The sequence below is a fragment of the Atractosteus spatula genome, chromosome 19 (assembly GCF_055471065.1).
Source record: "Atractosteus spatula isolate fAtrSpa1 chromosome 19, fAtrSpa1.hap1, whole genome shotgun sequence".
NCBI classification, from domain to species: Eukaryota; Metazoa; Chordata; class Actinopteri; order Semionotiformes; family Lepisosteidae; genus Atractosteus; species Atractosteus spatula.
The window spans coordinates 15,114,595-15,142,159 of NC_142724.1; the positions used below are offsets into that span (position 1 = coordinate 15,114,595).

Here is a 27,565-nt window from a genome sequence, read left to right on the forward strand (position 1 = left end):
CCCTACATTTTACATCAGTCCAGTAACGCAATCATTGTATAATCAACTATACATTTTGTTTATCGCATGCATCTATGCATCTTAATGCGAACTGTTAAGGTCCCTTAAAAAAATACACATTCTCAACTAAGCCTCTGTAAAAAACCCCGTGCAACCGCACGATCTTTCTTTCGGTTTTCAAGTTCTCCCGAGCACCCTGCCCTTTGTCCCAGCTCCGTCTGCGCCTTACGATCACAAATCGATTCGGTATCAATACAGTCCGTTCGTGTCTGCGAAATGCACAAAAATAATACTGTCCATCTTAATGATCTCTAGAGCATGAATGCCTTGATTCCATATATTCTAAAAATATTTGGTGCTTCTTCATTTAAATTCCATTTTCAAGTTTAGCGCAGCGCATTTTGCCTTTCAGTAGACATCAATCTGAAATCAAAAGGTGTATCAAGAACATCCCGAGGGCCTTGTCCACTCAGTTAGATGCTCTCGTTCTGCGGCCGTTTCTTTCCATTGATCTCGGCGAAAATAAAAGCACACCCCTGTTTCTGAGCTAGTATTCAGGAAGCAGAAAACAGCGTAATCCTTCATACGCGTAAAAGCAGATGTTTTCCAACAGCCCAAAATGCCAAACAACGAAAAGTTCCCCAGCATAAATACAGGAAAAAATAGTCCTTAAGAAGTGAATGTATGGTACTTTCCGTAGAACCCCCGTCGCCCCATCTACAACTTGTTATTGTTATTGTTGTCCCAGCTGATCAGACAAGAGCTGGGGATTTGCGCGCCAAATCTTTTTTGCCGCGAAACTTGCACGTGTGCTAACCCCGCCTCCGGATTGGTGGAGCTCTGCACTGACAGGGCGGCACCTCCCCTTTCATTGGCTCCACCCACACACACACACCCGGAGAGCAGGCAGGTGGTGAGTCCGTGTGCGGGTCTTCACTCACTGAGGTCGAGCACAAAGGAAATTCGTGCAGTCATCACAGGAGCTTAATGTCACTCGTGTGGGATTATAATCACCCCCTCTGAAAAACGTGGCCTTCTGAAAATCGCAGCAAGCCGAAACAGAATTATTTAACGTGCTGTATGTAGACTCGTAAACTGTAAACGATCCAGATTTTCTTTCCAGTACGGAATTTGCCGAAACGTAAAAATGTGATATTTTGAACAAGCTTGTGACTAAATCACAAAACTTTCCGACTCCTTAAACATTTACTGGACAGACCCACAACACGCCAAGGAAGAACTGCCAAGCCAAGATATTGAAGCCAGAACTCCCATGAACCTCAGGAAGATGGTGGATGGGTCTTCTGAGACTGATCAGCTACTGCAACCTAAATAAGTACCTAAACGCGACACAAGGGTTGAAAGGCTGCTCATTTATAAGATAAGACTACTTTATTGGCCATAAACAATCTCTTGTATTAGGAATTTGTCTTTTTTCGCATACCTCAACTTGCTCTCCATGAGACACACAGACAGGGAGAGAAGCTTGGGGTCAGAACCTTCCAGCCTTCCAGCCGCAAGTGGGGATCCTTAGCCACAGAGCCACCGCACCACCCCTGCGGAGCCCCTGCACTGTTCATCAGTCCTGCATACTACTGGCAGCATGGATAAGGGACCCAGCCCTGCATGTCTTTACAGACTAGAGCAGGAACATGTCTGCTTCAGATTAGACACTGTTGCTGGAGAGAACCAAGCAATTCACTTTCTTTTTTGCTTCTACTAACGAGCTTACATAGAATTTGAAAGTAAATAGGAGAACACACAAATGGCAACATTACTTTATATCTGTACACTAGGGATCCTATTATTTTCATCAGCCAACAAAGAGAACAAATGCACTGTAAGGCTTTAAAAAATGTATTCTGAGCAGTTTACGTTATTTACATATACTAAGCAAAATTAAATATACATGGCATGCATTCAGTGATGAGTCAACACTTAGAAAGTGCCTTTTTTATACAACATTAAAAGGAAATCATTGTCACTGACTTTGTTTCAGTATTATATTTGATGTTCACTCAGATTCTGTAACTTGGATAAAAGCTTTTACACAGTGATGATCAGCACGGTTACTCTTATCATGATCTCAGTTTGCTTCTCATTAAGGATTGGATCCTGAATTTAAAAATAAACAGGTTTAAAAAAGACTGCTGTCACAGATTGCAAAACATACTCAAGAGTCATAGGTCAAGAGAAACAGAACCAGTCCAGTTCACCTGAAGCTACAATCCCTTACAGTACTCAGGACAGAATAAGGAATAGGCAGACCTGGGCTGAAAGAGAGAAACTTATTTAAAAATATTGGATATTGTGCGTTTCAATGTTCAGTGGTAATACTCTGCAAAAGCAATGTTTTAGCTCACTCAGACAAGCTTTAAAGTCAGGGGTCTCCTAACATTGTCCTGTAGATTCACCAATAATTTGGGGGGGGTCTATCCTTCTGAAATGCTGAATAACTTAAGTGATTAAACAACAAATTAGAATAAGGTAGCATGTTTTCTGGGTTTTAACCAAGCCAGTCCTTTCATGTCCACACTACAACAGAAAAAAAATATTCTACAGTACAATTGAGAAGCAAATCATTTCAAAGCTCAGAGACCCCAAATTCCAAAACGACTCCTGTGAATCTGAGTTTGCAATGTAGATATAAAAAATCAGTTCTATTGTTGTTCCCCACATGAAAGAGAAGATGGAATGGTTTATTATTCTATTATGATAAAGTATAACTATTAATATAAATAATAGTATTCTATTAATACAAAAACCTGTTCAGTGAAGCTTCATATGTAGTGCATTTGAACATTTGATCCAATTAAATCTGATAACCTATATTTACCATCCTGCCTTATCATGCCATGGCTGTTTTGTCTTTATGTTAAGATATAGTCCTATTCTTTTTATGCCCAGTATGATTAAAGACAATTATTTCATTTAAGAACTATCATGACAGAATAAAGTTACTACTGTTGATTAAAACTTCAAAGAATTACAATTGAAGAATCAAAATCATTATTCTGTCATGCATCAAAACTAATAGCAGTAAAATCTCCACCTGTTACATCGAAAATGTGAAAAACAGAAAAAATATTAACCATTCTATACCATAGTTTAACGTGTCACAGTGATTTAAGAAAAAAACATAACTGTTAACAGTTTGTAATTCTGTAAGTGCAAAACTAAGGAACAAAGTATACACTGTACACTTTTACTGTATTACACAGAACCTGCAAACAAATAACTATTAAGAAAGTAAACTGTAAACAGTATTTTTAAAAATACACAGCCAAATTAAACCACAAGGACCTTTTCTCGATGAGTGACTGGAAACCTTATGGAAAACAGCACGTACATTACAGTACTATCTGCTGGTCTCGGGATTAATATACAGTATAGACGTAGAAATGGATAAACTCCTAGGACAAGAAAAAACTGAAGGATGTTTGGCCATATCTTGAAAATAAGCTGACATTCCATTTTTCAATCATAATGTTAGAAAATATTCATGCACATTACACAGCTGCTCTGGAAAGGCAGCCCTCTTCAGAGATCAGCAGGAAACAGCTGCGATTTCACTCTGACTTTAGTCAAATATAAAATCTAAGAAGTGCTGGAGGCCAGGTTTGCTTTCCCACCTCTAAGGAAATGGAAATGTCTTCTTTGAGAATGTATTGAAAAGAGGTGAGGTTCACCCCCCCAAGAAAATTCCAATTCTAATGATAATAAATATTTCTAAAGAGATGGGGTTTAATGATGGAAGACCAAATTGACATCCATCTTTCCAGACTCCTCTGAAATGTACAGCTGGGTCATAACGGTCTTGCTAACCCACTCACAATACACATTTAGTAAATAGACTTTCAGACATGCAAAACAAGCCCAAGACCAAAGGGGAAACAGTAGTACGCACATTCTTCTAAAAAAGGCTGGATTTTCCTGAACTTTCATCCTAACTGAGCTGTACTGCCTGCAAGAAAACCTGACAAGCCCATCCCAGATAAGGGTCCAAGCTGCTGGAAGGTTAGTTCTGAGCCCCAGCCCGGGGCTTGTTGTACAGAAGGAAGTCAGAAATGTCGTGCCAGGTGTTGCTGTCGTGGTAGAGGTAGTTCATTGAGGACTGGAGTGAAGGCTGGAGAGTATGGGGGTAGTACTCGAAGAGCCACAGCACGATGCCCCACACCAGGGTTGCGAACAGAGGGAAAGGATCTCTCTTCGGCTGGGGGATGTAGCCCTTCTCTACAGCCAAGCGAGACAGGGCAAACAGGATCCGGGACAAAAGGTACATGTTTATCTGTGGAGAATGAAAGAAATGTACCATACTGCACAGCTCACAATCTGACAGCCTTCAAATAGAAATGCATTCTTCCTTGTAGTGTTCAATTTTCAAATATAGTTCTTGAACCATCCCCTTTTTAATAATAATTCCTTACAATTCATATAGAGATATACTGGACACTCCACTCAAAGCGCTTTACAGATAATGGTGACTCCCCTCCACCACCACCAATGTGCAATCCCACCTGGATTATGTGTCGGCAGCCATAGTGCACCACAACGCTCACCACACACCAGCTATCAATGGGAAGGAGAACAAAGTAATGAAGCCAGTTCATAGATGGGGATTATTACGAGGCCATGATTTGTAAACGCCAATGGGAAATTTGGCCAGAACACTGGGTTTACACCCCTACTCTTTTCGAGAAACACCCTGGGATTTTTAAAGACCACAGAGCAACCTTAACTTTCCCAGGAGGTCTCCCATTCAGGTACTGGACAGGCTCACACCTGCTGAGCTTCAGTGGGTCACCAGTTGTAAATTGCATGCTGATATAGCTGCTGGGGAGTTCTTAAAATGAGTTTAAGAACTCATTTCCACATTACCCATTTTCCTCTTAACTGGATTTACAATCATGTACATTTGTGCGCGTTTATAAAAGCATTCCTTCTCACTGTCGATTTTAATGCCTGTTCCAAACTTGGTTGTATACAGAAGGCACAGAAGGTAGGAAAACTTGCAGATCATATTAGACTGTATAATAACAACTAAACTTTTTTTCCCTCAACCTCTTATATTTATAAGTGTGGGGTCAATCTTTTTTTCTAAATTTTAAACTTAAAGTATCTTGTTGTGTTCTATATCTAACCATGGTTAAGACCTGGGTTTCAGGCTATGACTCATGAGCTCACATTGAGAGAAGGGGGATCCACAGATGTGCTTTCCACAGATGTCATGCCTGTGCCTCAAGGCTGCAGGTGCCTGTGGGCCAAAAGTCTTCCGAGTGACCAGTAAGTGGAGCAGCTGTACTAGGTAAGCCATTCACAAGCTCCTTTTCCTTTTAATATGGGGATATTTCTTTTCATTTTACATCCCCCACAACATCTTAAAGACCACAAGAACAAAGCAGCATGCCCAGGTTGATTTTATGCAATTCACAACAATGACCATCTTCTTTAGTGCCTCATCATTCTAAGCCACCCCAGTGATCCTTGCAATACATTACCAACTATTCCAATTTCCCAGCTAGCACAGCCCATCCATATGTGGAACAGATGATCACCTGGATTACCGAGAGGAGGTAAAATAAATTTACTGCTAAGTTTGCTTTTCCAAATTTAGTATAGCGCAAAGAGTATATTTTCCATACAGGTTGTCATTGTCCCAGGAGCCTGAATGACTTCTTCTCTTGTAGAGCAAGCAAAATTCTCCTCCATTATAAGCCGATCAAGATAAACATCTTTTGTTTTGTGCAATGCCAATTCAGCCATCTCTGAATACAGTTCCAGACATAAACTGCTGAGAGTCACTTATTTTTTGTGCATCATCAACATTGTTTGTTAAACTACACTTAATTATATTCCTTTTAAGGTTCACACATTCATCTTAGATCATGGTAATTAAGGTATTCTCGTAACCAACATGTCAGATAATATCAGATAAGATGTTCCTGTAGGTTCAGCTGGTCTGCAAACTGATGTCTGAACTGTAAGTTGGAAAAAGGCAACCTTCTGGGTCACAGATGTAGAGTGAGAAAGGTAAGACGCTGGTCACCTGGCTGTTGATGTGGTTATTGTCTCCGAAGACCAGCCAGCCCCCCAGGCAGGCGGCCAGGAAGGAGTGGTAGTGCTGACTCTTCCCCTGCAGGCGCTGCTGTATGGCCTGCAGCCCCTTGTAGGTGAAGACGAAGCAGGCCAGGTTCCGCGAGTGGGTGTACGTCGCCTGAGTGATGGCTTTCAGTTTGTCCCTCAGGCTGTCATAAAAATTTTTTAAAAGAACATATGGTTTTCTGTTTTCTTATTTTTGTTCTTAACTGTATTACCTGCTGAAGCTTTCATTAAGAATACACTTATTTGAGAGAGTCAGACTGTGAGACTGTAATCAAGCTCTGTGATATTTATGTTTCACTGTCTTATAACACTGATATCCAAGCTGCATACCCATTTAATCAGACATAAACTGTGGTAAAGCTAGACCTTGGCTATATGTAATGTATATATGACAGTAAAGAGATATTAACAGATTCAGTATAAAATCCCAGTCCGATCTGGTTTACTTTAAAGTGAACCTTTTAATCTGAATTTTAATTTAATTTATTGGTGAGAGGGATAGGTCAGAGGAAAAAGCGAATTATGTTGGTTATGTTTGAATATTGCAAAGGAACAAGTAATAGGTTTATTCCATGCTGAAAAAAAAAAGAAAGAGAACACAACGTTTCGGCCGTGGAGCCTTCTTCAGGTGCCTGAAGAAGGCTCCACGGCTGAAACGTTGTGTTCTCTTTCTTTTTTTTTCAGCGTGGAATAAACCTATTACTTGTTCCTTTGCAGCCTACGCATGCTGACGCAGCTACCCACCTGAACTATGTTTGAATATTGCATTGTTTGCCCCTCCCTCCTCCAAAAAAATGATTAACATTTTAATTGTTATATAAAATATGTGCACGAACCCTAATAGCCAGTTTACTAGCAACCTTCACGGACACCTCGATCGATGCACATATGGGTAGAAAATGTACGGCAGGTTTGAATGAGCAAGTGAGTTTTCCGGGTACCTTCCACTTCTGAATAGAAACGTCATCACTAGGGCGTGAGGCGCTCGGATCTTCGCTCCATATCTGATTAAAAACACAGAACAGTTATTACACAAAAGGTCAGCGGAATAAAACCTCTGAGACGGCTATCATGTTTTCACAAAACACGCAGCAAAACAGTGTTCCTGACATGTGCTTCATTCTACATTCACTTTGTTCACTTTTTTCTTTCAATATTTTATAAAGGCGGGGTCAAAGGCGAAGGTTAAAGGTTATTCATCTACGATCACAGGTAAGTATAACTGAAGGTTTAGCTGGTATGCAAACTGTTTTCAGTTAAACACAAACATAAAAAAACGAAATTATACACAAAGATGATGCCAATGTTTAAATAACGTCTAAGTGCCGTGAATTTTCGAGAGGCATTACTCAGCTTCTCTTCTGTGCATATTAGAGATGTACAGCACTTCAATAAATCTGCAAAACAAACAGGCATGAAGCCAGACGTGCAGTCAACACCCAAGACAACTGAAAGCTAAAGACAATTGATTTCACATAAACATCAAATGATCAACTTTCACAAATATTCACGTTTTTAAACCATTTGAAAAACATTTTCCAATGCACTTACACAGCTCCATTCCTAAATCCTTTAACCACCGCAAGAGCCGTCTTATACTTCTGTTGCTGTAGCAAGTTGTTAACTGTGTAAATAAGAGTTTTGAAAAGGTCAGAACCTGCCATGGCTCGCAAGCAGACTTGGGGACAGTAATTAATTGCAACACAACCGGCATTAAAAAGGCACAACTCGAATTCAGTCACGTTCTGCAACTAGGTGCTCAGACATTGGTTCCTAGGATCTCGAGTCACAACTTCAGGGAGAATTGCCATTTCTGTTTAAAGTAGTTGGTTTTGCTGTAATATATTATCTGGGAAATAACACTCAAATCGTGTCCTTCATTGTCTATACACAGTAATAGATTCAAACGGAGCTTTAATTCCCAGAGATGCACCTGTGTGAACAGCAAAGAAATAACGAATCTGATTAAATATTATGTCTTGTGAGTTTTAACATCCCTTTGAGCTAATAATAATAATAATAATAATAATAATATGGCTTAACATACAAGTAAGACAAACGTTTAATTTATTTCCGGGGCGAGAAACAAAGATAGCGTGTATTGCAAAAAATATAATTCCTATTATCGTTTCGGCTCCACGGCCGAAACGTTGTGTTCTCTTTCTTCTTTTTTTCAGCATGGAATAAACCTATTACTTGTTCCTTTGCAGCCTACGCATGCTGACGCAGCTACCCACCTGAACTAATTCCTATTAATGTAAATAAATTATGTGTACACAGATACAGTGCATGCATGAACTACAACTCGTGGCTGTTTAACTTGTTAACAAATCTCAGCTTAAGATACCGAGCAACTGCTAAACCCGAGGACTGGACCGTCTTGTTCTGTGCAAAACTGCCCCGGACTTTGGAAACTGTAATTTAAGTTGGACTTCATCCGCCCCCTGGTGGTTATGAGATTACTCGTACCTTCGTTGATTTCCCGGCATGCCAAATTGATACAGTACTACAAGATGGCGCAGGCTATATTTGAAGCGTTAGAAGGTAATTTATAAACTATTTACACCAGATGTTCCCCTTTGTTTCAATAGCGGAAACGCCGTTTTTGAAACGTCTTTGCTCCTTTTATGCAACCCCCGTGTTTCCAGGCTACCAGACAGCGTCCCTGCGCAGCAGACCTGGCGGAAAAGTGCGCAAAGTACAGTTTTGCAGTATCTCTGATATGGCAACGAAAAGAAAGACGCTTTCGCTGGAAAAACTATATTAGCATGCAGCTTCGTGTAGGTTTTAACGAATGTGGTATTCCGGTGCGCTGGTTTCGTTCATGTGGGTGTGATAATTCTTGGTATCCGTGTAGGAGAAGGGGGAGTATGTGATGCTGGAACAACAGCCGCTGGAGAGGGATTGTGAAAATGGCAGGAAGGAGACAGGCATGTTGTTGGAAAAGCTGCTGCAGATCGATGCAGCATCCCCTTAGAAAAAACACGCTAGGGATTCCGTGTGGAGATAGCAGTTTTAAAGCCAGACCATGGGTCCAGTGACTTGTGGGCACTTTCCCTTCTGTCTTATTATGCGGCAGGGAAGAAATTTGATTTGTGTTTTTCCTCGTTTCCCAGGTATTACTGGAACTTCACAAGCTCAGCATATGCCACCCAAGGACATTTTTGCGGAGACTAATTTAAATCGGTTAGAATTGCATTTCGAGTTCTTAAGAAAATATTGTTTTGCCTGTTTCTTTCATTCAAACACATTAACTTTTGCCATGAAATTTTCTGTAGGCTTTAATATTTATTGAAATGTTTTTCAAGACATCTTGATATTCATCTCCCCCAAGCATAAAATCAGAGAGTTGGTTAAACCATGGCACAGTGTGATATTAGAGCCCACCTGGAGCACATGCTACACTTTACGATACCATATAAAATGACGGAACAGATACTTAAATAATATACAAGACAAACACATTTAAGGGACAGCAAGCTTGTAAAATGTAAATCTGTGTCCTGCTCCTTGAAAGCTACTGCTCTTTTCTCAGTTATATTCCAAACTTCTTCCACAGGCATGGACAACCAGACAGTCCTGGCTGTTCAGTCACTATTGGATGGGCAGGGGGGGGTCCCGGATCACACCAGTCAGAGTGTCTCTGGCACTGCCGCCATACAGTCAATGGGTGAGTGCAGCGCTGGGGTGCCCTGGCCAGAGCACTGGGGCAGTGTTCATAAGAGCTCCTTACCAGCTGCCAGTGTGCCTTTCAGGGCTGGCTAAAGTTTTGCAAAGGAACAGGTAAAGGTTTATTCCATGTTGAAAGGAAAAGAAGTAACAACATTTTGGCTGTGGAGCCTCCTTCAGGTAACTATTTTTTATGCGAAACATCATTTCTTAAGTTAAAGGAAAAATAACTGTCAATTGAGTTTGCATTTATCAAAGATGTGACATACTTGTTGTTTGGCTCTGGGCTTTCTGATCGTCACAATTGCCTGATAAAATTGTAAATCCTTTGACAGAAGAGATTTTGTAACATCTGCTTGCATTTCTGCTTTAATCGCCCAAAGTCCGAGTGCTGTGTTCACACTAAATGAAATGAGAAACAGAGGCTTGAGGACCCAGCTCCTGGGAGTCAGACTCCCAGCACTAGGCTGTTCTTTGCCCTGGTGCCAGCCTAGGCCTGACGCGTTTGTCTGTGTGCCAGCAGATGACGAGGACGTGTTTCTGTGCGGGAAGTGCAAGAAGCAGTTCAACTCGCTGCCCGCTTTCATGACGCACAAGCGTGAGCAGTGCCAGGCCAGCACCCCCTCCTTGGCCACTGTGTCGCTGGCGTCCAGCAACTCCTACACCCCCGTCCCCTCCATCAGCTCTGTGCCACAGACCCCCACCAGCAGACAGGTAGGGGAGGCAGAGTTCCCTTCTCGTTCACAAACCCAGTCCTTTTCGAACGTTCTCTCTGTCATCTGAGGAAGAACACCATGGATATTCAGCAGCGGATGTTTGAGATACTCAAGGCTTTGGCTGCAGGAAACCCAGAAAAGTTTCCTTTTATGACACTGTTGACATCAGTGCACTAAGGACAAGAACACCCTTAATCTCTAGAAACAGGACTTGTAACTTACATTGCTTTAGGCTATGGAGCACATGTTTTTAAACACTGATACATGAGAGATTTTAGGCTAGAAAAGTCATCGGTCATCTTAATAATGAGGGACAGATCTCATGTGAGCACGTTATACCATAGCACTTTCACAGGCTTATCTTACAGTAGTGCTTCTCAAGTTTTACATATGAGTGTCTTTTTCTTTCTACTGCAGCAGTTACCCACTAAGTAAAAAGAAATAATAAATCCACAATAAGTAATAGTTATCTCAAAAACAATAACAACCTTTATTTAATATAAGAAGTTCAGGTTGGTAGCTACGTTAGCATGTATAGGCTGCAAAAGAACAGGTAAGGGTTAATTCCATGCTGAAAGGTCTTCACCTGAGGAAGGCTCCATAGCTGAAACAGTTTCTTTCCTTGCCTTTCAGCATGGAATGGACCTTTGCCTATTCCTTTATTTAATATGGTGCATTTCATGATGCTTCATCTCAAGGCACTGTACAGTAGAGAGGCATGCACAAATTAAAAGAGTAAATTAAACAGAATTAAAAGCTAGAGTATAAAACAGGGTTTGAAAGTGCTTACTGACTTGCAAGTTCAACTCATTTGAACACAAAAAGTGCTATTATTCTAAAACAGTGCAACATATAAGCACAGAAATACTCAGAAATAAAAGGTTGACATTCTGTAATTGTGTTTCATATAACTGGAGTTATACAACAAAAATAGCAATTTTAACTTCAGTAACCCAATACTTATGGAGGACACTATGTGAAATGCTTTGAAGATGAAAAAAAGATGCCTTCTCAACTCTGAGCATGTGAGCTTTATATGCATGACGCTAAGAATCTTCAACTGTGTACTTGGATTGATTCCATTACCATCAGCAGCCAAACTCAGGTTGACACATTTGTGTAGTTGATAAGGAGAGGCAGTCAATGTTACTTTGGTCTTGCCAGAGTTCAGATGTAAAACATTTTGTTACAGTATTGATTTAACATTGTGTAAGCAGAGTAACAAGGCAGATCATGCTCGTTTAATGCATGATGCATGACAACACAAACGTGTGTGTGATCAATATAGAAATTAAAGCTTATGCCATACCTATGAATAATTTGACCAGAACGTTGTTGTTAAAAGGCAATACCTTTGTATTGTATTAAGTTAAGAATGTTTTCTTACTGTTAAATCACTGTTATTATATGTAGTTCTAGATGTATAGTTATTGTCTTGTTTATAGATTATACATTCCACCAGATATAAAACATCCTTGCCAGGTCTGGCATGTTTCAATAGTGATTTGCTGCACTTAGGAATTGAGCAGTATTATTTTATCCTGTTTTCAGCTACAGCCGTTGCTGTGGTAGCAGTAAATATTACTCTAGGTGACATTCAGTCTATTGCCTAAATTGCATCATATTGTATTGTTGTCTGCTGTGATATGTCATTTATAGACTGCAGTGTATTCTAGTGCTTTTTGTAAATACTTATGTTGCTCTTATTCTCTTATTTCTGTGTCAGTATTTTGAGTTTGATTTTCGTATTCCCTACATGTCACAGCATACTGTTCTTCTCTATAGTAAAATATGTTGCTTTGTGTTCCCATTTCAGGTAGGAGTTGTTTAATATAATGATGATTTAAACATGTTGCCTGTTCATTTAGCTGTTATGGTGGCATGGGGAGGGAGTGGTGTGAGAGACTGTGGGTCAATCTGGCCTGGGGATTTCTTTATCAAAGAAACATTCTGGACTCTGGTTAGACAGGAGTTTGTGGGATCAGATCCAGCTTGGATAAAAGATAAATATGGGGCACTTGTGTGTGTTTCAGGAGGCCAGCGGTTGAGGATGAAAGGGTGCAGTTCTTGCCTTTCGTGTTGCAGTAAAGAGCACATTCTGAGCTGTTGTAACTATGGTCTGTTCATCCTCAGAAGTCTTAACCCAGGGTAGTTAGTTTTCTTAAATACTGTAGAAAGGCGCTGTCTTTCGAATGAGACGTAAAACCGAAATCCCAGGGTGTTTCTCGAAAAGAGTAATGGTCTTCGGTGTTCTGGTCAAATTTCCCCCTGGCCTTTACCTGTCATGGCCTCCTAATAATCCCCATTTCTGAACTGGCTTCATCATTCTGTTGTCCTCCCCACTGAGAGCTGGTGTGGTGAGCATACTGGTGTATTCTGGCTGCTGTCGCATCATACAGGTGGGGCTGCACACTGGTGGTGGTGAAGTGGAGACCCTATTACCTGTAAAGCACTTCGAGTGGAGTGTCCAGAAAAGCGCTGTATAAGTGTAAGGAATTATAATCATTTTCCAGAGGTGATACCAAATTCTAAAAAGCTAGTAAGAGCTTTGAACAGTCAATAATGAACCACTGAGATCCAGTCAGTGATACAGCATTAACTCTCTGTTATGTTGTAAATTACTGCCTTGTTACAGGTCAGCAATCACTTAAGATATGTTGTGGTACTAATTAACTATGTGGATTAATAATCGATGTGTAAGTGTCATACACCCCAGTTTTCTAACCAGTTTTCTATTAGCTTTAAGAAACATTTACACAAACTATATTTCTGTTTCTACACTATTATCTATTCTATTATCTTTCTGCACTGGAAAGCATCTTCACTTTGTGTTTTTGCCTGCTGCAGGTGTCCACCTACATCACCGTTCCCCAGTCCCCACTCACTCACACCCTCGTCCAGGGGAACGTGCTGGTCAGCGACGACGTCCTGATGTCGGCTATCTCTTCCTTCACCTCCATGGACCAGCCCATGAGCGCCATGCAGCCGCCCATCCAGGTGAGCCCGCAGAACCGCGCAGCCGCGGGGCACAGGATAGGAACAAGCCACAGAACATCCTTCTGATAATGAAGACCATATGTACGGGCAAGCCATGAGTCATCTGTAATGATTTGCCTTGCAGAAGAATTCAACTTAGCTTTATGGCAAGATGCTTGTTTGAGGATACCATCTCTTCTACTAATACAGGAGTTCAGAAAAAAAAATATTTAAAATTTTAAATGAGACATACTCGCAATCAAATATTTCTCCGTCTTATTATGAACTGTGAAACATACAAAAATAAAAAAACAGGATCAGTTTAGGTAGAATCTTATTGGAACTGTTCTGGATTTGTGCGAAACTGTGTAGCATTTGCATGTTCTCTTTGGACGAGTAGTTGTGCTCTGGTTTCCTCCCACCTCCCATAGACATTTGGGATCAACACCTTATGATCGATCCATGCAGGCTGTACATGTACCTTGTGCCTTGTGCTTCCAGTGTGGCTCAGGGTTACTTGACCAGGAATAAGAAGCGTCCCGATAATGGATGGATTAATACTATATTTTCCTATCATATTCCTGTTAATTATTGGTAGTATACTGATCTAGGCACTTCATAACACAGATGTAAAATCTTTATCCACAGGTTGATCGGAGTATGTCTGGGTCTTGTTTTTGCAGAGCAATTTGAGCATGCATACAGGCGCGTCGTATCTCCAGCATCCCCCGCCCCCTCCTCATCCGCACCCGCACCCGCATCCACATCCACATCCGCCACCACCCAGCCACCCGCAGCCCCTCTCCTCACAGGTGCAGGCCAATAACAGCAGCTCCGTGGTGCAAGTGTACAGCACATTGCCCCCTCTGGCAGGGAATGGAAGTGCAGAAGTTCAGACACTGGGCTTGCAGCAGTTCCAGCAGGTACTGATCCTCTCTCTTTGCTTACAAGACTGTTTACACCATACTATAGTGTATCGCCTTTTTCCCCATGTTTTTGCAACCACCTTTTAGAGAGTAGCAGAAATGTGACAATACAGGGGGTTCCTGTTTACAGGCCCCATTAAGGACATTAAAACAGGTACATTAAGCAAATCAACCTTAATTTTTAAAGAATTTTTACTTGTAGCTTCACGTACACACAAAGGTGAAAGCAACACAGCAAAATAATTTAAATTCAACTTATATGTACAATACAATTCTACATTTAAGTTACATGAAATACAGTGCATGTGATAATTAGGGAAATCTAATGCTGTAGAGAGTAAAATGACTTATTTAAACTTCTTTATCAATGTAGTGTGCTGGTGCTTCTCGATGTTTCTTTGAACCACTCTATTAGGGCGCTTTGCGTTCAAAGGATGTACAGAAAATTACATCTCAAACAAAAACAGTTACAAAATAATACAGTAATAATGTTTTGCAATGATTTTACTTGACATTTGCCTTTTTTACGCATTAGACTCCCTTTTTAGGGTGATGTTTATGTCCTTTGGACTTAAAGTGGAGGAAGTTTTACATCCCACAGTCACAAAAAGTCAATGACATAAAGTGGGCACCCCCTGTATCTAAATGTTATTCACCAGTTTGTTATCGAACCAGTAGGCCTTGTGTGGCCTTGGTCTGAGGTACACTGGATGTTTGCCAGTTCTCTTGAGACACTGGGATCCCTCAGTTAATTCACAGGCAGCAATTCCCTCATGGGTGCTGTTGTAAGTGAGGACTTACTTATTCTCCTCTTCTGTAAACGTGAAGCAGTTCCGCTGAAAGCAGTGGTAGAATTTTGTCACAATTGAGCCAATATCAGTACAAGACTGTTACAGTGTGTCTATTCATACAGCAGGTCCTAACTTCAAAAAGAAAAAAAAAGAGAATTTGACAGTTAATTTGCTTATAAATAAATAGTTTGGGGAACTTTTAACATGAAGTTCCTGGCTTTAATTCCTGGTAAATGCTTATAGGTGTCCAGCCAGTGTGTGGAGAGCCAGGCGTTTACCACACCCCCGGTCTACAGTCCTGGAAAACAAGGATTGAAGACGAAGACCAGTAGCATCACCAACTCCCTGAACAACAGCAGCCCAGCGGAGCTAGGCAGCTTTGACCAAACCGCAAAGGCACGGCGGCCCAGAAACAGCATCGAAGGACCAGAAGGTAGAGTGACAAAACTTCTCAAATTTAAAATCATAGCTCCTGTTTAAAAATCCAGCAAACTGCACAATTTTATCAGCAGGGGAGAAATCTGACTGGGATAGAAAGAAGGAGAGATGAGCATTTGGCCTGTCTGTCGTATTGGGTTTCTACTAGAAAAGCATTCAAATACCCTTGTCCAGCCTTGCCTTAATATGTCCCAGAGTTTGAGTTTCACCTTGGCTGGGTAGTTCTGTCCCAAACCCAGATGGCTGACTTTTAGAATAAAGAAAGTCTTTGCTAGTGTATTGCTGAACTTGGAAGTTATGCCTTAGGTGTACTTTATTAATACTTTTGAGAATTTAGAAACCTTGAATTTAATCCTCTGGCATTCTCTTTGGTTTGAGGCTAAAGGAAATCTGGAATTGTTTTTTTAGGCGGTCCCATGAAAGGCAAAGCCCAAAAGCTGAAATGTAATTTCTGTGAGAAGACTTTCACCAAGAACTTTGATCTGCAGCAACATATCCGCAGGTAATGCCCAGAAAAACAGGCACTGATCAGGTATTCTGGTTCAGAAATAACGTGGTTTTAACAGAGGTGGGTTCCTGATAGTGACATTTTATTTATGTGGTTGATACTGTATATAAGGGCAGAATTGGGTTAATAGGGAAATAGAAAACTAATAGGAATAATATGAGTAAGCTATAAAAAGCCATAAACGTATTTAAAGACATTAGCCAATATATTCAGCTACTTACGAAATATAGTTTTTGACTAAAATGGAGCCTATTGCTTGATATGATCTTGTTTCTTGCCACCTTCATCATTGCTGATCTTTTCTGTCCTTGTGATCTGGATAAAATTCCTGTATGAACATTGTCTCTCAAGCTTATTTTTGTACTCAAGTGCATGGGCCAGGTTTACCCTTATAATTCATCCACCCTGGAGTGGGCAGATTGTCTGCTGTGAAAATAAAACTAGAGAAATTCTGTCCAGATAGAGTTGGGGGGGGCTGATGTGGTCTGTCTTTGATCAGCCACACAGGAGAGAAACCCTTCCAGTGCATCGTGTGCGGTCGTGCCTTTGCACAGAAGTCCAACGTCAAGAAGCACATGCAGACGCACAAAGTGTGGCCCGCGGGCATGGGCACCACAGTGTCCCGTCTGCCCATCACCATCAAGGTGGTGCCAGTGAGCACTGACGAGGGCACAGAGCAGGCTGGCGAGGAGGAGGAGCGCCACCCAGGTACAGACCAGCCATAGCTCTGCGCAAGGCACAGCCAACCGTTCTTCCAGCCTCCGATATGTTCCTCACATTCTTATCTGCCAGAGTCACTTCGCTGGTCAAAATCACACTTGCAGGCTTCCGAGTGGGTCGGCTGTTAAAAGCTGTTGTTCTGAGATCAGGCTAAGCTTTATGATCCAGATGTTATGGGTTTCAGCCTGGGTGAGGTCAGTGGTGGCACACAGTTGGCAGGATGGCGCCAGGAGTTGGGGTGGGATCAATCAGCCAGGGTTCTCTCAGCTCTTGGAATAACAGCATCTCCTGTGACTTCCATGGTGCCTGCAGGGTTACAGTGATGGTTGACGTTAGGTATGAGAAGCTCCAGTCCTCCTGTCAGTTCTGAGTCTTGTGTGACAGGTGGGCGGGTGCCCTTCTCATGCTGCCCGTGCAGCACTGTCAGCCAAGCCATCAAGAAAACAAAAGGCAATTCCAGTTCGATGCCCAGTAATTCAAAGATACATAATAGCATTACCTAACTTACCAAGAACATATTTTGTATTGTTCCATTTTTTATTTCTAATAGAACAGGTATACAGGTATAAACAGGTGATATCATCAAAAGGCCCTTCATCAGTATGTCACATTTCTTACAGCTTTTTTCTCAAGCAGTGCATCCAGGTCTACAATTCTCTTAAAAAGCACAGTGCAAAGTCTTATTTAGCATGACAGGGCAACATATCAAATCAAAATGTCATATCAACTGGTGTCTGTTGGATGTTGTAGGGGAGACAGAGGAGAGGGACAGCGACCCTCATATGGAGACGGACGGCCAGTCCGGTAAAACCGGAAAGGTGCAGAGCAAGCAAATCGTGCTCATCGACAGCTCCTATCAGTGCCAGTTCTGCGCCAGCAAGTTCAGCACCTACTTCCAGCTGAAATCTCACATGACTCAGCACAAGAATGAACAGGTAAGTCAGCACCTACAGGCCTGGGACTGATGTACTAAAGCAGCTACCTACAGTATAGAATAACACAGTGGAATATCATGGTCTGGCTTTCAGAACAGTATATAGTTGTATCACTGTTTGCTCCTAGTCTGTGCCAGTTGTTCCATACTTTACAAAGAAATGAAACAGAAATGGTAGGGTGATTATTTATTGAAGAAATAGAGGAATTAAATTTCTGAGATTTCACAGAACAGGCTTATAATATCATGATCGCTTAAACCCCATGTACCATTCAACTATTGCCCTTTTCCTAAAGAAATAATAATTTGATTTCATTCGAGGCCTGGGAGTTATTTCTAAGTCTTCGTTCTGTGAGTTTTTCTAAATTCTCCTTTCCCCCCCAAAAACAAAAATGTCACAACAGGATCATCACTGTGGAAGGCGTATTTCTTGATGTCTGTGGCGTGTTTGTGAAATTGGGACAGTCTGAAACCTGTTCACAGGGTCAGCTCCCTTGCTGGGCGAGTGTTTCACTTCCTGAGGTCACCGCCTGCCTCTTCTACAGGTGTACAAGTGTGTGGTGAAGTCCTGCTCTCTGACCTTCCAAAAGCTGGACCTCTTCCTGGAGCACATTCGCACACACCAGGAGCAGCTCACCTACCGCTGCCACCTGTGCAGCAAGGTCTTCCCCTCGCTGTTCGAGCTGGGTGTGCACCAGTACTCACACAACCTCTGCCAGCAGCAGAGCCCTCGCAAGGAGCCCAGCTTCTACAGGTCAGCTCGCCCGCGCCTGGGGTCTGCTGATCACAGCACTATATAACACCACAGGAGCAGTGGTCTCCCTCTCATTGATTGCTGGTAAATAATTGACAGGGGACCTGGTGGCACTGCTTTCTGTGGACAGCTTTTTAATTACATGACAAAATGCAAGAACGGAATAAGTAAAGTAAATTAATTCCATGCCGAAAACTGGCAAAACACCTGAAGAAGGCTCAACAGACGAAATGTCGTTTTTCTTCTTTATACTTTTCAGCGTGGAATTAACCTTTACACCCTGCCTTTCCAGCCAGTGCACAGTGATGCAGCTCCCCCATTGGAAATGTAAGAAACAGCAAAATCCAGAGATCACAAGTGATCGTCTGGTCTTACATATGCATTGTTGAGGCTGCTTTAGTAGCTTTCATAATTTGGCTCCCTCCAAATTATGAAAATACCTGGATTATATCAGATATTTAATACATAGGAACCTTTCCAAAGTATCTGCAAGCACATGTATTCTAATCTGTGAAGGAGTGATATGCTGAAATCATTCATTTTTAATTTATTTTTTCTTTGTAAAATAACGATGTTGTTTGCTAACTGTTTCACCTTTAGGTGCCCAAAGTGCCAGAGCAGGTACTCAACACAGGAAGCTCTGGAACAGCACCTCCAAACTGCATCCCACAATTTCCCATGTCCTCACTGCCAAAAGGTAAAACCAATTCCAGAGAAAGATGCCAGACATGTAAGGGCTGCATGTAAGGCGAACATTGTCAGCAGGTGTATTTGAATGACTGATGTTGTATTTGCATACAAAAGACATTGTCTTTCTAGTGAAGCAGGAAATACAATGCTGATAAAAAGTATATAAACCCCTTAGGATTTCACATTGGAAACCTAAAATGTTATTAGATCTTAATATAAGACCTACTAATAGATAATATTAGCCTAATGAAACAAATAACATAAAACATAAGATTTATTTATTCTCAAATGAGTGCAACATTCAGTATCCACATGTAACAAAGTATGTGAACCTTTAGATTCTGTAACTGGAACCCCTTTGAGCAGCAGTGACTGCAACTATAAATGTTCTCTTTAACCACTGATCGGTCTTGACATCGGTTTAGAGACATTTTCACCTATTATCCCTTCCAGAACACCTTCAGCTCTGGGGCATCTGAGGGCTCTCTTGCATGGACTGCTCACTTCAGATCCTGCCACAGCATTTCATTGGGGTTTAGATCTGGACTTTGACTTGGCCATTGTAACACAGAGTTTCTTCTGCTGCAGCCATTCTGCTGTAGATCTGATTGTATGTTTATAATCATTGTCTTTCTCCGTGACTGACTTTCAGCTTCAATGAGCCAACTTTCTAGCAAAGGTAGGAAAGTGTCATTACCATAATTGTACCAGGGGTTGACACAGTTCTTCTCAGCTCTGTACATCTCTGTGCTTCAGCACAAATTTGCAGTGACTTCACGGTGCTCTGTTACACATGTGACCTAGGCTGTACTCTGACCTACAGCCTCTCGCAGGGGATAATTCGTGTTTTTCTGTTGTGTGTCCCAGGTGTTCCCCTGTGAGAGGTACTTCCGTCGACACCTTCCCACTCACGGCGTGGGGGGTAAATTTAAGTGTCAGATCTGCAAGAAGTTCTTCAAGACGGAGCACTATCTTAAACTGCACGCCCGCATCCACTCAGGTGAGAACTGCACCTGCAGAACTGCAGAGACTCACTGGAGTACAGGTTTTATCGTGCAGTGCTTTGTGCTGTTACACAGTGTTTGCATAATAAGTAATGCGTTTTATTTCTATAACATCTGTCTTGTAATATCCCCAAGGCACTTAACAAAAAAGATACCAGACAACAACAGTTAAATATCTGAATTTTCCAAACTCTAACATCTCCAAGATGATCTAATTAAAAGCAGAAAATGTCACATGCTTTCTAAGACTTGACTCAATCCAAAGTAGTTTTATCATTCGTGCTGGAGTTTTGTGTCTGTCTGATTTTAAGCCTGCTAAGTGCGAGCCCGAGCCGCAGGCTTGTCTGGTAGTGGCCGGTATTGAGACCACAAAAGGAACCTTCTCTGTTTTCGGCTGGCAGGTGAGAAGCCCTACAAGTGTACTGTGTGTGATGCCACATTCAACCGCAAGGACAAAGTGAAGAGGCACATGCTCATCCATGAGCCCTTCAAGAAGTACAAGTGTCCCTTCAGGTGAGCCGGCGAGAAACCACGTGATAAACCCATAACTACTTTGAAACAGGAGGCATCAGATCTAGGCCTCTCCAGGTATTATTTACATGGGCTTCCCACTGGTGGGATCCAAGGTGTCAGTGGGGGCTGGGAGTAGACACCCTTGTTGCACAGGGGCTGCATTCTAGTGGTTTGTTTTTTTGGGGGCCTAAGGTTGAAACCTAGAAATGGCCCAGGGTACTTTTTACTCCCAGGAAGTTACCACTGGGAGGTAGGTGGAGGTATTTTGTATGGGGTGAGAGAAATATTTGGTTCTTGTTTTCTTGTTGTGTCTTGTTTAAGATAAGATTTTATTGTCCCCTGAGGGAATTTTTTTATGGACACCCAGCACTCCTGTACATTTAAATAGAATGTTAACAAAAAAAGAAGAAAAGAAAAACATTGCACATTATTTTATTACAAAAAATACGAAAAACATTGCACATCACTCTATTGCACATGTACAGTATAACACGTTATTGTACACAATAACAACATGTTTTTTTTAAAGAAGATGAGATAAGATTAATTAATAAAATAAAATAGCATATATCAGGGGGCCGGCTCCAACACTGCTTTGTGCTCTTCTGGCTCATAAGCACGTCCGACTGGAACTGCTTGAGGCTCCAGGGTGGCTTGTGATGGTGTCGCAAAGTGATAAAATTAGTATGGCATCATACTGCTTTATATATGCCCAGTATAGGGTGTCTACTACAGAAATAGTATGTGTGCTGCCAGATTGAGTGGCGTAATGTAAGTACTTTGCAGGTTTCTGGATGGAAAAACCATAGGAGAATCTAACCTTTCTGCTATTTTATTTATCCACATTCTTTAAGTTTAAGGCTGGCGTGGAATGCTGTAAGAGTGTTGTCTTGATGACAGCTGATGTGAACCTCAACGGATACTCCTGTCTAGTTAATTGCTTTGCATCACTGCCTTTGTTTATCAGCTACACATGGTGGATCCCTCAAGCTTGGCACCCCTAGCTCTGTCATGGTGGAGCAACATTTGAAACCATAAGACCAGTGGTTTTCAATCTGGGCCACGGCAACAAATGATTGTTGTAATTGTAAAAGAGTCGTAAATATATAACATAATATATATAATATAAATATTTATATTATGGTAGTGTATTTTTAAATAGTTTGGTAAAATATAACACATCAGTTTTTAGCAAAACTCGCTGATTGGCTGCTGCGTGACCAACGTGACATTTAGCGCCATTATACTGTATGTAACATGACAAGAAAGCTAATGCTGAATGTAGTATGACTGCCTAATTACCCTTCATACCATGGATAAGTGGCTTGCGTTTGGTTCTCTTACGAGGAAAGACACAGAGGAAGACCCATCTACAAGTAAAGAAACCACTTCAGTGTCTCATACCGATAACCACAAACCCAAACCCAAACTAAAAAAGAGAAAATACAGCAGTGAGTACCTGGCTCTGGGCATTACGTGCATGGGAACTGAGAACAAGCCACTCCCGCAGTGTGTTGTGGTGTTGTGTGTTACCAAATGAGGCCAAACAAATTACCTCGACGCCTGGAGACAAAACAAAACGAGTATGTGTCCAAGCCTATTGAGTTTTTTTAAAACAGACTTAGAGAATACCAGAGCAAGAAAAAAAAGTGCAGGTTATAGCAAAGGCTAGAAAGCCTCATACAATTGGGGAGAATTTATTTTTGCCTGCTGCAAAAGAGATGGTTGGTGTCATGTTAGGAGAGAAGCCCCGCAAGCTGCTAAGTCTAATATCACTTTCAGACAACACTGTTGTTGAATTAATGAGATGGCACATAATGTAACTCAGCAGCTGTTACAAAGAGTGCGAGAGCAACTGGACAAATCTACGGCTATTGCAAACCTTTCCAATCTCTTTGCGTATGTTAGATATGAACATAATGGGGAAGTACACGAAGACTTTCTCTTCTGTAAGCCTTTACCTACACATTCAGCCTCCATAGCCATTTTTGATGTTTTGAATGCATTTATTGTGTCAAATGGGATAGAATGGTTAAAATGTGTGGGAGTGAGTATTGATGGAGCCCGAGCAATGACGGGGCAACACAGCGGGGTCGTTACGTGTGTGAAAGCTATTGCACTGCTTGTGACATCTGTACACTGCAGTTTACATAGGGACGTTGGCTGCCAAAAAAATGTCAGCAGATCTTAAGAGTGTTTCGGATGAGGCACTTAAAATAGTCAACTTCATAAAGAGCAGACCTGTATAGTCCCACTTATTCCGAGTGCTATGTGAAGAAAAGGGTAGTGATCATATTCAGCTTCTTTTGCACACTGAGGTACGGTAAAGGTTCTGATAGTAATTGTGCATATTTTTGTTTCTCAACGTCTTCATAAGTTCATTGGCACAGAAGGCTGCCCCGCACTTGTGTAAAAATATTCTGTTCGTTTTGATTCCAACCGTTCAGTTTTGTTTTGGACAAGGCTAACATTAATTGCATAATAAATCATAATAAAGAAAGAGCTGTACTAGAGTCTTAGTTTTTACAGTATATTTTTATTTTTATTTATTTTATTTATTTTTTGTGAGGTGCTGACTGGACTCCTTCTGTAATCAATAAAAGGTCTTTGTAAAGCCATGTTTGCAGCTTGTATATGGTATTTTCTCTGATTATCTGTGTCAGTTAGGCTACAGGTGAGATATGGAGTTAGTCTGTTTCAAAACGGTGAGAACGGCCTGGTCCTTCTATGGGCCATGGAAGTTTTTATGGTCTGTCATGTGGGCCGCAAGCTGTAATAGGTTGGGAGCCTCTGCATTAGACATTCTTTAGAAATGCTGTTGAGCGTCTGAATTTTTTTCCTCCATATCATAATGTATAGTGAGAAGTCAAAGGCCTAAATTTTATTGACCGAACACTAGCTTTTTAAATAAAGAATACATTTTCTCACCTTTGTGAAATGCTTCGCCTTGCAGGACCCATGCTGGTTGCGCAAAAGAGTTTAACAGGCCGGACAAGCTGAAGGCACACATATTGTCCCACTCTGGTAAGTGAAGATTTAGTGAGGAATGTGCTTCACAGGCTTGAAAAGGGTTTGAACAGAGACAGGGATTCTACCTGCAGGGCATAGAAGAGAGAACAAGTTTCCGAAGAAAGCTCAGTAGGACAAACCTGATCTGTGTTCACCACTTCACACAGAAAGTCGATGACAAAGGGGCCTTGAGGCTGCCTGAATCATGCATTCCATGACGTGCAATCTCAGAACAGGCTGTCTGGTTCTTCTCTTTATTCTTTCTTACATCTCCATTCTGCAGTATGTGCCTATGGTATCTACTGGAGGGTGAAGCCATCTGTACACACAGCACACAATCTGCAGGACTATCGGGCAAAACAAAGAGACTGGCTTCCTCTGTGTGTTAGACTTATTGTGTTTTGTGTGTATTATTGTGTATATGTGGTTGGTTTGAGGTTTGAATGTTACAGGTTTGAATGTTACAGGTTAAGACCTTTGAGTATAATAGAGTGGCTGTCAAAAATATTCACCCCTTTGGGACATTTTCACATTTTATTGTGTTACAATATCATAATTAATTTAATCTGGGTTTTTTTGCCAAAAATACTCTAAAAGTTAAAAACAAACTTCTACATTTCCTCTTAAAATATAAATAGAAATCAGAAATATTCACATCACTCAAGTCAGTATTTGTTAAAGGCATAAATTACAGCTATGAATATTCTTGGATAAGTCTGTACCAACTCCGGATATCTGTTTTTCTTTGCAAAGTTTCTCAAGGGCCCTCAAGAAGAATGCGTACTGTTGGTTTACAGCAATTTTAAACTTCTGCCACAGATTCTCACTTGGATTGATGCTTTGACTGGGCCATTCCAGCATATTGACTTGAGGTTTTGGCTGAATGTTTTGGGTCATTGTCCTGCTGGAAGATGAATCTTCTCCCAAGTCCAGGTCTCTTGCAGACTGCACCAGGTTGTCCTCCAGTACTGTAATTCTGTACTTTGCTGAATATCTTAACATGTCTTTCTGGCCTGTACACAGCAAAGTATCCCCATAGCACCACCACGCTTCACAGTAAGGATGGTGTTCTCAGGATGGTGCTTGCACCAAACATAGCGTGAATGTTCTGAACATAATGTTCAGGCCAAAAGGTCATCAGACCATAGAATCTTATTCCACTTGGCTTCAGAGTCTCCCATTGCCTTTGGGCAAAACAATAGTTGAGTTTTGATGTGAGTTTTTTTCAACAATGGCTTTTATTATACCACTCTTTAACAAAGCCCAGATTTGTGAAGATCCTGGACAATTTTGGAAGACTGTAAATCCTTTAGGGTTGTCATAGATTTCTTGGTGGTCTCCCTGACTAGGGCCCTTTTGACCCAGATACTCAATGTTTGCGGACGCCCTGTTCCGCACAGATTCAAAGTTATAACATATATTCTCTATTTCTTTATAATTGACATTACTGTGCTTTGGGGGATATTGAGTGTTTTTTAATTTTCTTATTCCCTTCCTCTGATGGTGCTTTTCAATAAAATTCAATTTCAGTTTTGCTTTGAATGTTCCTTTGTCTTCTGGATATAGTTTGTGAGTTTGTGTTGGGTTGTTGTACTAATTGGCTGTGGGACCTCCCAAGGATGTGTGTATTAACAGAACTCATGTGAAGCTCCTCCATTGTACATGGTTGGACTCCAACAAATTATGTGACTTCTTAAAGTCACATAAATCACAAAAATTAAAGACAAGTGCTTTCACCAGAGCTATTAAGGTGTGTCATAGCAAAGTGCGTGAATACTTAGGCAGTCAGTTATTTTCTGCTTTATATTTCTAGTTAATTTAGAAGGATCTGTAGAATTTTGTTTTCACTTTAACATTATAGAAGGCTTTGTGTCAATCATTGTAAAAAAAAACAACAAATACATTATGATTCCATATTGTAGCACAATGAAATATGAAAGAGTCGAAGGGGGGTGGATACTTTTGATAGTCATTGTATTTTAGATGATACAAACCTGGTTTTGGAAACTCCTAATCCTTCACCGTCTATGGGTTTGAAAAGGCGTATTATAAATAAGTTATTATTGACTTAAATTTTCTTCCTAGAATGTAAGAGACAGTCATAAGAAACATGTAGGTATTCCCTTCTGTTCTGAGTTCTTTTCTTCTTCTGAATTAAAAATATAAAAATTATATATAATTATATATATAAAAATATAGAACAAGTTGGCAGTATATAATAGGTCCATCTATCCAGAATGACACATTTGGTAACAACAGGAAGATCATTCCTCTCCTGTGGGGAAGAAACAGTATTTCGCAAGTGAAGCCTGTTGTCATTTAGGGATTCATAGAGTTTGAATATTACTACTTAAACATTGTAAAGACTAGAGTGCAAAATGTTACCTTATTCTTTTTACATCCTGATCAGGGATGGACATAAAGCATTTCTGAGTTCATTTGAAATTGGATCTTGATTCCAGTACCCCTCAATGCTCCACTTGTATTAAAGCTTTTGATCCCGGTCTTTTTGTAATACTGATAAGAATCCTGGGCGACTTCAGGAAGATGACACTGTGATGGGTTTGTTTTCTGGTGTTTCAGGAATCAAGCCCTACAAGTGCCAGTACTGTCAGAAGGCTTTCAGCCGGCGGGCTCACATGCTGGAGCACCAGCGGTCGCACACGGACAACTATCGCTTCCGCTGCCCCACCTGCAGCAAGGGCTTCACCAGGCACAAGTACTACAGGGACCACAAGTGCCCACAGGCCGGTGGGGCTGCAGGGGAGAGCGTGGACACCAAGGGGGGCCCCAAGAAGAAGCCGCCACGCTCCAGGAAGGCTGGGGGCAATGCCAAGGGCAGCGGGGAGGCCGGGCTTCCCGGATCGGAGGGCGGGCACGACAGGAAGGAGACAGTTGGCCACACGGAGGAGGGGGAAGGGAGGCTGCAGGCACCGCGGTCTGTGCTGTCCATCGTTGTGGGGGAGAAGGGAGGCAGAGGAGCGGGGCAGGGGGAGGATGAGGAGGAGGAGTCTGGAATTGCCACAGGCGAGAATTCGGAAGCCATGCAGAGCACTACAGACCTGACCCAGCTCCAGGCTGGTGCCGACGCCACACTGCTGACAGTGCCCGTGTTCATAGAGACGGTGGACTGAATGTGTGGACACTGCCGATCACCGATGGGGCAGCACTGGTCTGTGGGTTCCACTGAAGAACAAGAGATCATAACTCCGGCTTAGTGCTCCAGCGGAGAGCTGGAAAGGAGATTGGGATCCTTGATGGACTAAAAAATCAACCTGTTACGTTCCAAAGGACCAAAGTATACCCTAAAGTATGTGTATGCTTCATAAGAAATGGTTGCATCAGGGCTCAGGTTACAAATACAGATCAGAGTATCAGTTAGTCCAAAAGGGCATTTGGTACTTAAGGATTTTCCAGGATGTTTTACATTAAAACGTTATGGTTTGGCCAAATTTACAGGTATACTTTTTGTACATAAGAAATAGAGCATTCATCAAAAGCAGTATAATACTGCAGTTAAAATGCCATACACATTATTTATAAGATTCCAGTTTTAAAAAAAAATGTTTTTACACTTTTAATTTTGACATCTGATAATTTCATTTCTCAAAATTAAGGGTTGTTGCTGCTAAGAGATGCAGAGCTGCGATTGAAAAAAAAAGATTAACTGCAATTTTCAAAGTTTTCACATTGTGACAATGAGACTTGATTGAGAAAGAATGCACTTCAGTTTCTTCTTTGGTCAAAAATTAAAATCACATTGATTGAAGATTGCCTTCATGCATTTATTTGTACCTTTATTAATAATACCTTGT

General features: G+C 41.3%; 2 protein-coding genes across 2 annotated transcripts; one reads left to right on the forward strand and one right to left on the reverse strand.

The window, feature by feature from the left end:
• Positions 1–1,839: 1,839 nt before the first annotated feature.
• Positions 1,840–7,795, reverse strand: pxmp4 (peroxisomal membrane protein 4). The gene is made up of 4 exons (XM_088937747.1): positions 7,654–7,795; positions 7,044–7,106; positions 6,047–6,245; positions 1,840–4,288 (listed from the first exon to the last, which is right to left on the reverse strand). The coding sequence occupies exons 1-4, from the start codon at positions 7,764–7,766 to the stop codon at positions 4,019–4,021; spliced, it is 645 nt and encodes a 214-aa protein (XP_088793873.1). The 5' UTR covers positions 7,767–7,795; the 3' UTR covers positions 1,840–4,018.
• Positions 7,796–8,600: 805 nt separating this feature from the next.
• Positions 8,601–27,519, forward strand: znf341 (zinc finger protein 341). Its single transcript, XM_088937291.1, has 15 exons — positions 8,601–8,646; positions 9,662–9,772; positions 10,295–10,485; positions 13,335–13,484; positions 14,147–14,386; positions 15,424–15,613; positions 16,027–16,120; positions 16,626–16,834; positions 17,597–17,781; positions 18,326–18,534; positions 19,135–19,231; positions 20,092–20,224; positions 20,630–20,741; positions 23,695–23,765; positions 26,334–27,519. The coding sequence occupies exons 1-15, from the start codon at positions 8,616–8,618 to the stop codon at positions 26,882–26,884; spliced, it is 2,574 nt and encodes an 857-aa protein (XP_088793417.1). The 5' UTR covers positions 8,601–8,615; the 3' UTR covers positions 26,885–27,519.
• The last annotated feature ends 46 nt before the right edge of the window (positions 27,520–27,565 follow it).

Excerpts from the sequence above, each read along its gene's own strand:
- pxmp4 (XM_088937747.1), bottom strand. The coding sequence starts at position 7,766 with ATGGCAGGTTCTGACCTTTTCAAAACTCTTATTTACACAGTTAACAAC. Across the intron at positions 6,246-7,043 it reads TTTCTATTCAGAAGTGGAAG|CCTGAGGGACAAACTGAAAG; the intron begins GTACCCGGAAAA and ends TTTTTATGACAG. Across the intron at positions 4,289-6,046 it reads ATAACCACATCAACAGCCAG|ATAAACATGTACCTTTTGTC; the intron begins GTGACCAGCGTC and ends CATTCTCCACAG.
- znf341 (XM_088937291.1), top strand. The coding sequence starts at position 8,616 with ATGGCGCAGGCTATATTTGAAGCGTTAGAAG. Across the intron at positions 8,647-9,661 it reads TATATTTGAAGCGTTAGAAG|GCATGGACAACCAGACAGTC; the intron begins GTAATTTATAAA and ends CTTCTTCCACAG. Across the intron at positions 9,773-10,294 it reads TGCCGCCATACAGTCAATGG|ATGACGAGGACGTGTTTCTG; the intron begins GTGAGTGCAGCG and ends GTGTGCCAGCAG.